Raw genomic sequence first — 13,334 nt, 5'->3', positions numbered from 1 at the left:
GTAGGTTTTTTCAAGCATAATATATATTAATCTGCTTGGTATTTTCCCTTATCTCAAGAGCAAGAAGATAAATTATAAAATTGCCAATGAGGATTATCCAACTCTGAAGCAATGTAGTCTACATTAATGAAGGCTGGTTGTGTCTGCTAATGAATATAATACCACAGAAAAATAGAAATATAAATGTTAAAGAAACCATTTACCTTTCTCCCCTAAAACCTGAATCACACTGACAAACAGCACCATCCAAACTGTCAAAACACGTCCCACCATTTTTACAGGGTTCATCTTTGCAGTAAGGACTAAGCTGGCATCTGAAGAATAAGGGAAAAACACGCATAAATTTCATGAGTCTATAACAAAACAAAATACTAACACATGAAGAATGTAGAGACATTTTACATGCAGAATTACATGTTTTAAAAGATTTAAAACTAAAATTCATTCTGAAATTTATAATTAATTTATAATATAATTCATTCTGAAAAATACACATACCTCTGACCAGTGTATAGTCCTCTGCATTGGCAAACAAAGTCTCCATTGTCTACGATGCATGTGCCACCATAGAGGCAGGGATTGGAGGAACATGGGTTGACACTCACTTCACAGTATGTCCCTATGTATAAGGCACTGCACTTGCAGTAATAGCCTACATCAGTAAAAAAAGGAACAAAACAGTCCTATCATTCCATGATTCAAAAATAAGTCTTGTTATATTGATTTTTACCTTTACATCTAAGTGAAGGTTTAATTCTCCAAGATCCATAAAGCTGGTAAAATTCCCATTCCTTCTGGGTAGAAGCCTGATGGACAAGCCTTCCACTACTGGTATAGGATGAATATCCCTTATTCAAAATGCTGGGACCATAAGTATTTCAGATTTTAGAGTATTTTAATTTCAGAAAATTACAATGATACTAGTTAAACATCCCTAACCTGAAATTTCAAAATCCACAATGCTCCAAAATGTGAAAATTTTCAGTGTCATGTTGGCACTAAAAAAGTTTTGGATCTTGAAGCATTTCAGATTTTCAGTCTCATTCCAAAGTGACACAGTGAGGTCAGCCTCCTTGCTGCCATGATTCAATCACGTAATTTATATGAACATAATATAAGCTTTTGTTGTGTGACATGACTAGGATTTTCAGAGTGCCACTATGGGAATAAGCTGGTGTACTTACTCTATTAGCTTTAGTACACATACATTCTCTCCAAAGAAAACAGCAGACAACCAGAATTTTTTGAAATCTCACTTAAAGTATTATTTTGAAACATTTTGTTCTATCAGTTACACAAAGCTCTACTTATTAGGCATGATAGCTGCCATTTTCTTCCTAACTATTTTTGATTATAAATGATCCAATGGAAACCCAGAATACAGAAGCTCTAGAGTCCCCACTGGCTTCGAGACAGACAATGCAGCAATTCAGGAGGATTAGAGGCCTTTTGAAAAATCACACTCTCTAATGGACAGCAAGAGTCTAGCAGACCTCCATGTTGAGTCACTGGATGAAAGGGGGTACAAAGAACCAAGAAGAACTAAGCGATACCAGTTCTAAATTTCCCAGGGTCAATGTCTGAGGAGTTAGAAGAAGAGTTCAGAGGTGGCTGTGGTTCGGGGGCATGATGAACTGTGTACAGAAGTATGTTCTACTCAAACACCTCAGACATGCCTGTAGAAGTTCAGCAGCCAGAGAAACGGATCTCTTCAGCCTAGTTCTGGGAAGAATACTAAGCCCTGCTCTGCCCTCTTTCTCTCTCTCTTTCTTTTTTTTTTTTTTTTTGGTACTGGGGATTGAACCCAGTGTTGCATAACCACTGAGCCACATCCCCAGCCCTTTTTTGTATTTTATTTAGAGACAGGGTCTCAGTGAGTTGCTTAGGGCCTCACTAAGTTGCTAAGGCTCACTTTGAACTCGCGATCCTCCTGCCTCAGCTTCCTGAGCTGCTGGGATTACAAGGTGTGTGCCACTGCGCCCGGCTCCTACTCTGCTCTCTTACAATGCATTGTACTACTCATTTCTGCTGCAGTATCTGACAATATTATTTGAACAAAAGGAGGAGGAAAACCAAAAGCATTTGGGACTCTTCCCCTTAAATGTACACATGCAACATTTTAATCACTGTAATGTTACGAAGCCTACCTCCAGTAGGCGATGGATTACATATGCCTCCATTCTGACAAGGGTTACTTGAGCAGTCTTCCGTAGCTGTTAATAAGCACCCAGGAGATACATCCACTGACTCTTCGATGTGTGCATAACTTCTTGGTTTGCTATTTAAAGGTAACTCTTGCCCATTCAAATAAATGGAGTCCATACAGCCCCTGAAACCATTACCAACTTGTGGGCTTCTTCCATTCCTTGTTCCTTGCTGCCGTATGTGGCCACCAAAAAACACATAGTTATCTAGATTCAGAGTTTTCAGAGTCCCTGGGGCTGTGCCTGATGCAGTGTGAACTTGGTCTAGAACCAATCTAGCATAGTTTCCATTTACTTCAAGAGATACTGCATGCCACTGGCCATCATTGACTTGAATGCTTTGAACAGAGACAATTCCAGGGCCACTTCCACAGTCAAATTTATATTGCAGTCTTCCATTATGAATCTACAATAAAAACAATCACTTTCACATTACTTTTACAGAACTTTCAATTATAATCTCTGACCAAAAATCTATAGGAGAGGTATATTTAGAGAATGAAGGTAAAAAAAAAGATAAGGGCTTCCATTTAAATACTTTATATAAAGCACACACTCATTTGTCCAAGGTATCTTTTAGGGGTATCAAGTTCTAGTGCCAAGTACATATCCAAAAAATATGAAGTGACTAGTTTTTAACCACCCACACATACCACAGAAAGGACCATGTAGCATCAAATGTTAAAACCCAGTTAAAAAAAAAGTCATGATAATTATCACTTCAAACATATGTATGCCCTCTCTGTAAACTTGCTATATAACTAATAAGATACAATATTCAGAGTTTGAATATTAACTCTCACATATGCCTAAAAACGTTTGTAAAAAACAGAAATAAATCTCCATATTATTGCAAAGCAAAAAAGAACTTTTCATCCCACGAAGTATAAAATTTGTATAAGTGTCAATGAATTCTTTAAATGTGGAATTTGCCCATCTTGCTTAATATTTTTAAAAAGTGAACAATCAAAACATAAAATGGAATTTATATTTCTTAAAGGCTGCCATAATTGGAGGTGTAAGACTAAAACCAGACAATCACATACCTCCAAGATACTATAGTCAGTTCCTCGAGCATACATTACAACTGCATGAGCAGAATAGGTCCTGAGCCTCATTGTCAGTTTCATCTCTAATTTGTTTTCATTTTCCATTAGACGGTATTTCACAAAGCTGTTTCCAGTAAATGTTATAGATGAACTTCCTGTGAATCACAAAAGAAGCCAGTTTAAGTATAGTTTTTAGAGTAGGATTTGTCCTCCTATATTCCGATTTTTAAATTTAAGGTCATATATAACATTATAAAATTAAATTCCATGGAAAAGCATCTAGTTACTTAATAAACAGTATAGCCTGACTGGCTATCCATTTGCAAGAATATATTAGACCACTTTATCACAGAGAAATAAATTCTAAAATAACAAAAGAGCTAAACGTAACCATATTCAATGGAAATTATTAGAAGACAATTTCAGAAAATAGTTACATAGCCTCAAGATAGTTTGATAAACCAATTCCCATTCCTCAGAGAAGATGAAAACTGATCGCTCTCTCCAGAAGTGAAAATTGCTAAGTAAAATCAAGTAGAATTGACTAGATAAAAATTAAATTTCAAAATGACAAAAGATTTAACAAAAATTCCTGATCAACTCCCTCTAGTCTCTAATTAACTGGAGAAAAATCCCTTTGTACTTCTGGTAGGGGAAGGGGAAATAAAACATTTTGCAATACACCAAAAAAAAAAAAAAAAAAAAAAGATTTAACAAATTTTAGAGGTCAATAACATATAGACTGTCACTACTCATAATGCACAAAGTGTTCTACACGTTGATAATAAACAAGTAGCCCAGGTAATCAAACAAATACAAACAGGTAAGCTAATAAAAAGGTATAAACAGCCAGAGAAGTGAAAATTAAAATCAAGAGATATCATTTTGTATTCATTAGATGGGGAGTTTTTCTTTTTTTTAACATTTATTTTCTAGGTGTAGATGGACACAACACAATGTCTTTATTTTTATGTGGTGCTAAGGATAAAACCCGGGTCCCGCACATGCTAGGCGAGCGCTCCACCACTGAGCCACACCACAATCCCAGCCCTAAGGGAGTTTTTTTGTTTTTTTTAAACTGGAAACTGTCAATGCTGGCACGAGACTGGGTTATGAGACCTTCATACATGACTAGAAAAAATAAGAATTGGTTCATCTTTTTGGAAAATTAACATAATGTTATCTTTAAAATTTTAAATGCACTTAATTCTTTGACCCAGCAGTTCCTGATCTACTGTAATAGAAAAGAAAATAAAAGGATATATGTATAAGGATTATTATTTTTTTTTTTTTACACAGAGTAATTGGAATCTTTCTACATAAGGAAAATGTTGATTAAATCACAAAAAGAGTCATGATAGAAAATATTTCACAGATATTAAAAAGAATACTGGCTCAGAAATATGCCCATAATACACTATTAAGTGGAGAAAAAAAAGCAAGAAGTTAGGATTGTGTAAGATATAATTTTCTTCAGGCTTTTTTTGTTTTGTTTTGTTTTTAAGAGAGGATAAAAGAGAAAAAGGAAAAACAAACCTCTAAAATCTACTCAAGCACTGATGATATGGAAGGGGGAACATCAAACTGAACTAGAATGTGTTGTTATAAAAGAGGAAGAAAAAGTCATTACTGTTTTTCCTTATTCATCCCTACATTTGACTTAAATAAACATACTTTGCATCATTTATTTTTCTCAAATAAAGAACAGAAAGATTGGAACTGATTTTTTGAAATAAAATTTTGCTCAGTCATTGAACTTACCTGGACACTGACCAAACCTGCCACCAGGACAGACACAGGTGTACTTCTCCTCTCTTGGATCAGCAATACATTCGGATCCTGCAGGGCAGGGGTTGTCTTCGCATCCATGGTGGACAGGTGGGCATTTCCCCTCTTTAATTAAATAAAAGAGAGGAGAGAGATAAAAAACAAGAATTTCAACAAAATGATCTGTATGGTGCAATCATCAAAGGCTGTACATGAAATACCTGTTCTCATTTACTTACCTTGGCAGAGACACACTGCTGTCCTATGGTGGCGAGGTGTCACAAAGCTCAGTCTGGCCGTGCTATGCGTCGACATAACATTTTCATCCATGGATATCTTTTCATCACAGAATTTCCAAGGGCAATCCAGTCCTGCACAGAGCTTCTGGAATACATCTAATATCCTAACACCAATGATTTCCTCAATATCAGTCACAGAAGAATTAATCTTGTGCAAGAGTTGTTTTGTTGAAACCTGGGCACTACCTGATTTCTCTACAAAAAGTAGGACATCCAGATGTGGATGAGGTTCAGAGGGCTGCAAACTAACAATCTGTATGTCGTTCCTCCTCAAACCCAGGATGTTTCGTAAAGCTCGCTGGAAGTTGCGCCAGTAGTCACCAACAAATTCTTCTGGAGTGAGATTGGCAAAGCGAATAGCAATGCTGTGGTTCAACATCTCTTGTGTTATTTGTCGGATATACACTGTGATGTCAGCCATTGTGGTAAATTTTCCATCAGTTACACTGACATTAAGAAGATACTGCCCTATATCTAGCTTTTTGTGTGCGATGAGCTTACCCCCGGTGCTGGAAACAGAGAACAGGTTGTCCATTTGGGGGTCAAGACTGTAGGTTAAAGTGTCATACACATCTTGGTCTGTTGCATGGATTTTCCCAATGACACCACCAGAGTATTCCTCTCCAAATGCAGTAATGAAAATCTCTAGTGGCAGAATTGCAGGAGGATGGATGCTCTCCTCGATAACTCTAATGTCAATATATGTCAAAGATGACAACTGAGGTTTTCCATTATCTGCCACCTACAAAAAGAAAAAGAAAAGAAAAATCACTTTGATTACCTTGTTTATAATTGCTTAATAAAAATGTATTTACATTGTTCAAATTCTAAAAATAAATAAATAAATAAATAAATAATAAATCACCAACTGTTTTATACCAATTCCTCTGGATGAGAAAAAGGCCTGTTGAGATAAAGGACAAATAGTTTTCCACTAATTCATATAGAAACCCAGTTCCAGCACTATAGATGATCAGGCTACCAACTGAATAAGGGAGTCACCTCAAAAATGAAGGTGTGGCACAAAATATGCCACAAACGTATAAATTTTTGTTTTTATGAAATGTAAGCTGTTTAATATAGGAAGATAACTGCCAAGCAGGTCTTCTCTAAGGCTCTCCCATAAAACCAGACAGACTTCAATACCTTCACATGCAGGAAGTAATGGTCCTTCACTTTCCTCTTGATGGCGGCTGCAGTCAGGAGGACTCCTTGCTGGTTCACTTCAAATGCTTTGTCTTCATTTCCACTCACAATAGTAAAGTAGAAGGGTGGACCATTGTGCGAGGAGTCCTTGTCTGTCACTACTAGCTGTAGGACACTGAAACCCACTGGCTTATTTTCCTGCACCAAATTAAAAACAGAACAACACAAAACAAAACTACTTCAACACAACCAAATCTATTTGATAAGGGATACTTGAGAGTTTCTTAATAATAGAAAATATATCAGAGGGGAAAAGTCTTATTGATGATCGACCTGACAGAGGGAAAACTGAAGTGGGGTACAGGGGACTGCAGTTGGGGTCGAGGTGGGGAGAGAGAACGGGAAGGGGGAGGAATGCCTGTGAGAAAAAGGGTGTGTGGAAGGTAATGGTGGTGTGAAGGAGGGGTGGGAGCGAGGAGGATGCAGGGTGGAGTCGTGGGAGGGAAGACAAAGCTAGGCCAAGATGGGGAGGAAGGGGAGGAGGAAAAGCAACAGCAGAAGAAGACAGGATTAGCAACGCTCTTAGTCTTCGGTCAGTGAGAACAGCTCAACACCCAAGCACAAAAAGAGGGGAGATGAAAGACTTTGGAAAAGAAAGATATTTCAAATACGCATCTGACTGCAGTGAAAGAGCTCATTTCAAAAAGGATTCCAAATATCCTCGGGTACTCCAAGCTTACCTGGATGATCACACTGTAGTTTCCCTTGGAGAAGACAGGGGCATTGTCATTGACATCAGACACGTCAATGTTCACAGTCGTTGTGTTGACCCTGGGTGGACTGCCATTATCAGAAGCTTGAACCGTAAGTGTGTAACCTGAAATCTTTTGGGGATTGGGAGGGGAGGGGGTGGGGAGAAACAGAAAATGCACCTTCATATTCATAAAGCCAATGAGTTGAAATTCGCTGTAGTCATGTATTGTATCCTGTATCTGGGAATTCCCTAACCTACAAATGAGTGAACTACAAATGTGTTTTTCTCAACAGAAAAAGATACCAAGGATAATTAGACTCTCCAATGCTTCTCAAAAACACATTCATCTTGTTAAAATGTTTTATCTTTAAAAATATGCAGTTCCATTAACAGAAAGAAACCAGAAGTAATAAAAATGATTAGGTAAAAAAAAAAAAATGTCAGTCTATCTCAAATGCTGTTGCTTCAGTAATAACATAAGATTTCATTTCGCTGCAGTCACAATGGCAATTATCAAGAATACAAGCAACAATAAATGTTGGTGAGCATGTGGGAGAAAAGGCACACTCATACATTGCTGGTGGGACTACAAATTAGTGCAACCACTCTGGAAAGCAGTATGGAGATTCCTTAGAAAACTTGGAAGGGAACCACCATTTGACCCAGCTATCCCACTCTTTGGTTTATACCCAAAGGACTTAAAATCAGCACACTACAGTGACCCAGCCACATCAGTGTTTACAGCAACTCAACTCACAATAGCTACAACCATGGAACCAAGCTAGGTGTCCTTCAACAGAGGAATGGATAAAGAAAATGTGGTATATATACACAATGGAATATTACTTAGTCTTTTAAAAAAATGAAATTATGGCATTTGCCAATAAATGGATGGAGTTGAAGAATATTATGCTAAGTGAAATAAGCCAATCCCTTAAACCCAAAGAATGTTTTCTCTAATAAGTGGATGCTACACAGTAGGGGGTGGGCAGTGAAGCTAGGGAAAAATAGTTACTTTGGATTAGGTACAGGGGAGTGAAGGGAGGGGAGGAGTATGAGGGTAGGAAGGGTAGTAAAATGAATCTGATATTACCCTATGTACATATATGACTACACGACCAGAGGGATTCTACATCATGTACAACCAGAAGAATGAGAAATTATACTCCATTTATGTACCATATGTCAAGATGCAGTCTACTGTCATGTATAACTAATTAGAACAACAACAACAAAAAACCACAATGTCAATGTTATTTATGGATATACTTTTTTAAAAAAATTTAAAATAAAAAAACCATGTTCATTAACTCCCTCCAGCCCCTATGAGTTTATACCTCATAACTTCCCAACTTGACCATGTCCACTCAGAACAGACAGAAGTCAAGTCATTTCTGATATTGCTGCTTTCTACACAGAGCCATTAACTAAGCTTTGTGGATTTTCTAGTTTTTCTTTTGCGAAGTTTCTTTGTGTTTTCATTCAATTCTTACTGCTGCTTTCCTAAATTTGGCCTCTTACTGTCTCACAATCGTTGAATTATCAATAGCCTTTCCTACCACTACCACCACCCCACCTCACCATCTCTCTCCACTCTGAAGAATACTTCCACGTATGGAAGTACTAATCTTCCCAAAGTCTTTTAATATATATCAGATTGCAAACATTCAATAATTTCCTAATGCATGCAGCATCAGGTCTGAACCTCTGATCCTGATTATGTGGCTCATAATCTGTTCCTAAACCACTTCTCACTGAATGTCCCTCTACTACTTTTTATGATACATTTCTCCAGTAGAACTGGGTACAGTCTCTTGAACGTATTCTATGGTTTCATTCTCCATGCTTTCATTCATGCAATTTCTTTCAGGGAATTTCCTTCTCTCGACCCCAATGGTTTTCCAAATCTCTGCTGTTATTTAAAATCCAGCTTCCAGTTATATGTCGTTTTCTGTTTGGGTATGAGGTGTCCCCCGCAAAGCTCCTATGTTAACGCAGGTCTCTTCAGAGGTGAGATGTCAGATTATTACAGTTAACTTAATTAGTCACCCTAGCTGGAACAGGTGGTGCCTGTGGTCGTTGGGGCATGGCTGGAGGAGGTAAGCCACTGAGGACTTCCCTGAGGCCCCTTCCCCTTCCTATCTCTGTTTCCTGGCCACCACAAATGGAGCAGCTTCCCTCTACCACACTCTTCCATCAAGATGTTCTGCCTCACTTTGGGCCCAGAGCAAAATAAACTTTTCCTTCTCCACTTTTTGGGCACAGCGACAAAAAACTAAAAAACCAACACCTGAAGGATCTCAGGATGTTGAAGCCATTAGCAATCTCTTCCTGAATATAAACTTTCTACTAGCAGGAAGCCTATTTCTTATATTCTTGAGGCTTTTGTATTGCAATTGCTTTTCAAGTATTTACATCCTGCTAGTCTGTTCCTGAGAAGGAGGCTGGTTCTAACTTTTGGTACTTCACATTATGTCCAGCAGATAGGAATACAAGGCACTTCTATTTTTTGATTTGGTATTTAGTAAACAATTTAAATCCAACTTTTTCACTTACTGTTTCTCGGTCTAGAAGTTTAGTCACTTTCACTTCTCCCTTAACAGGGTCAATGGTAAATGGGCTTCCTTGATTGCCTTCTATAATTGAGTAGTGGATGTAGCTATTGGAAGGTCCATCAGCATCATCAGCCATAACCTAGAAAATATCACACTCTGCTTTAGGAAGACAGTTAAGGAAGGGACAGTGGTCTACAAAAACTAGACTGATTTAACTAAAAATTCTTGTAAAGACCCAGAAGAAGAAAACTGTAAGAGGGGAAAAAAATACTCACTGTGATTACAGACTGCTCAAGAACAGCATCTTCACTGATCACTGTGGTATAGGTGTCTTGGCTGAACATGGGCGTGTTGTCATTGATATCTGTCACATTAATGTTCACAGTGGCCATGTCACTTAACGAAGGTGTGCCTCCATCAGTGGCTTCTATAGTCAGGTAGTATTCATGGGAGCTTTCATAATCCAGATTCTCAATGATAAATATGGCTCCTGCATTTAAAAAAAAAATCAAAATTACTCGCAAATCTTTATAACGCTACCACTTTAATGAGCTACTTCCCGAGTCCTTTTTGAATCCTTTCATTTTGAGATAGGGTCTGAAGAAGTTACCTAGACTGGTTCTGAATTTGCAATCCTTCTGCCTCAGTCTCCTGAGCAGCTGGGATTATAGGCATGTGTCATCATGCCTGGCTGTGTTTTCTAATTTCTTAATTCAAATATTAAAAATCAGGAATTTGTCCAACCCTGAAGCCTTATTTCTCCCAATTATTTTCCCAGCCATTAAAATATCCCTACTATAAGAATGATTATCTCTTGTATCTCAAACCAGAGATCACAACAGACTTTATTTTAATAAACAAAAGAAAACTCTAAAAAATTCCATGCTGTGCTTTTAGTTTTTTTTTCCTTCTCATTCTTTTTAAAAGACTTATTCATCCTTTTCATTAGGAAAGAATCTCCACATAACCTTCTACTTATATTTTATCATTAAAAATCCATTTTTTGATCTAACAATTCCTGTGACACCTTTCATTGTCAGTTCATTATTGTCTATTCTACTTAAAAAGAGACAGGGACAAAAGAACCCTAAAACAACGATTTTATGATATGTACTAAAATATCTGTCTAAATAACATAATTACACACCTATTCTTTATCTGAAGTAGTCACATACAATTAAATACACAAACTTTTTATTTCTTTATTTTATAATTGCATTGAGGTCCCTCCCCACCTTTTTTATTGGTGTATTATATCTACATGTAATGGTGGGATTTGTTGTTACATATTTGTACGTGTACACAGTTTAACAATATAATTTGGCCAACATCATTTTTCCAGCTATCTGGGTCCCTTCCCTCTACTGTACTGATCTCCTTTCAGCTTTCAAGGATACCCTACAAAAAAGAGCAACTTCTTAAAGGGTTCTAAGACTGACAGCTACTTCAGATAACAGGCTAATAAGATGACATCAGTGTTTACACAATAGGATTAATAATACTTCCGACTTTTGACCTTGTTGGCAGTCTTTTGGTATGATCCAAAGTATGTCCACTATTACATAACTAGCATAATGAAGAAATCAACTTAATGAATTATCAGACACCTACCATAGAAACTAAGATCTGAAAGGTCAAAGCTATGGTTTTACTTGGGAAGCTACTTCACCTGTGTTGAATACAGGGGATAAAAGGAGTAATTATACAAGGTCCTCTACTATCAGCCATTCTTACCTTTAACTAATGTGTGACATTTGACTTCATCACTAAGCTATTAGAATTTTAATTTTCTCTTCTGATTTGCTTGTAGTTTACAATGATATACCAGAAATATATTTTATTAAGTAGAGCTACAGTCTGAAGTCATCTTAACCACTCTCACACTTTAAATAACAAAAGGAAAACTTGAGCTCCATCTTTTCTGAACATCTACTGACTACAGGTGACCCGTCACTCTATGCAGTTCAGTGCCTAGCAAATCTAGCCTTTTTGGTGAAATAAAGAACTTCTTCTCATTTACATGGTAAATTACCTGTTTTAGAATCTATGCTGAATTTCCCATGTTCATTTCCACTTATTATTGAGTAGGTGATTTCTGCATTTGCTTCAATATCCCGACTTGCTGCATAAACTTGAAGAACTTCTGTTCCAATTAGAATGTCCTCAGACACTGTGGCACCATATTCACGGTATTCAAACACAGGTGGGTTATCATTTATATCTAAAACTGATACAACAACAGTGCCAGTAGCTGTCAACCTCCTTGGCAAACCTTGGTCTACAGCTTTCAAACTAAGGGTATATACTGCCTGTAGTTCTCTATCCAAAGGCTTTTCTAATTGAATAATTCCAGATAATTCATTAATGGAGAACTGCCCATCAGCAGAGTCAATCAGTGAGTAGGAAATCTTTCGATTCAAACCTGTGAAGATATGAAATTATGTTTAATTGATATTAATCATTTTAAAAATAGTAAAATGCTTTATTACTTAAAAAATTTATGAAAGTGATCGAGAAAAAGTAAACTGAATTACCAATTTACAAGTAACAATTCACTGAGTGTACTATTTTAAAAAGACATCTATTTACTATTTAGCGTTAAAGACAAAGAAATTATTTGAAAAGTATTTTTTTGTTTTCTTCTAATTCTTCAGTATTAGACTAAAGAAGTTATTCTTTACTATCAAAATGCTATGAATATATATTTTAGTCTTACTGTCTCCCCAAAAAATTTTAAAAGATTTATAAACTATGATAATACATCTTTTGCTTGTTCTATCTTTATGACACCAACAGTGTATTAACCAAACAACACTTCTCTAATTAATTCAATTAGACATGAAGATCAATTCTTGAAGTCACTAACAAGAATGTTAGTAACCCTATAGATACATCTTATAGCAGTAAGTCTACTGGGCATAATTTTAAGGCTTCAAATATTCATTAAAAGTGAATTAATTATTCTGAAGATGTCATTTTATGACAACGAGGAGCTACTCCACATGTATGAGGTAAGATGGGGCTGCATTTGGAATGTGTTTAACACAGTGGCTCCTAAGCCCTCAGTGTAGTCTGAAGGCAGAGCAATCTTCCAGAGGATACCTGCATCTGCATCTGTGGCTTGCACTCTGGTCAACAGTGTTCCAGGCTCTGTGTTTTCAAACACAGTAATGGTATAAGGATCAGCAGTGAATTCAGGGGCGTTATCATTCACATCTTCTAACGTAAGCACAACAGTGGCTTGACAGAATCTTCCCCCTCCATCTGTGGCCTTGACTAGCAGATTATAAACTGCTTGCTCCTCCCGATCAAGGGGGGCTAATGTTTTCAGTTCACCTAAAAACAAACAGAAATAAATGGAATCACTTGAAATTTAATTGTGAACTGCAGCTATACATCCTACTTCTCTTCTCTTACTAAATATGAATAACAGCTTTTCTCTGGAGAACAATTTTATCTATAACAGACTCAACAGCTGGATGAGCACACAAGTTCCAGGTTTTCGACCCTATACTAGTCATAGAATATGAGGCCAAAGACTCTTATGCTACACACAATCC

General features: G+C 36.9%; 1 protein-coding gene across 8 annotated transcripts in view; it reads right to left on the bottom strand.

The window, feature by feature from the left end:
* The window catches only part of Fat1 (FAT atypical cadherin 1), a 125,049-nt gene that overhangs the window by 10,450 nt on the left and 101,265 nt on the right, over positions 1 to 13,334 (bottom strand). For all 8 annotated transcript variants that reach the window (XM_048791840.1, XM_048791836.1, XM_048791834.1 and 5 more), the window contains 12 exons: positions 12,877 to 13,110; positions 11,807 to 12,196; positions 10,050 to 10,264; positions 9,776 to 9,913; positions 7,206 to 7,349; positions 6,466 to 6,663; positions 5,260 to 6,061; positions 5,015 to 5,146; positions 3,251 to 3,408; positions 2,148 to 2,610; positions 499 to 652; positions 204 to 314 (listed from right to left, as the gene is read on the bottom strand). In XM_048791840.1, coding sequence (XP_048647797.1) covers positions 204 to 314; positions 499 to 652; positions 2,148 to 2,610; positions 3,251 to 3,408; positions 5,015 to 5,146; positions 5,260 to 6,061; positions 6,466 to 6,663; positions 7,206 to 7,349; positions 9,776 to 9,913; positions 10,050 to 10,264; positions 11,807 to 12,196; positions 12,877 to 13,110 — 3,139 coding nt within the window. The remainder of the gene's footprint in view (positions 1 to 203; positions 315 to 498; positions 653 to 2,147; positions 2,611 to 3,250; positions 3,409 to 5,014; positions 5,147 to 5,259; positions 6,062 to 6,465; positions 6,664 to 7,205; positions 7,350 to 9,775; positions 9,914 to 10,049; positions 10,265 to 11,806; positions 12,197 to 12,876; positions 13,111 to 13,334) is intronic.

This window comes from Marmota marmota, unplaced genomic scaffold (assembly GCF_001458135.2).
Source record: "Marmota marmota marmota unplaced genomic scaffold, marMar, whole genome shotgun sequence".
Lineage (NCBI taxonomy): Eukaryota > Metazoa > Chordata > Mammalia > Rodentia > Sciuridae > Marmota > Marmota marmota.
The sequence above is the reverse complement of the archived record's forward strand: the minus strand, read 5'-3'. Positions and strand labels throughout refer to the sequence as shown.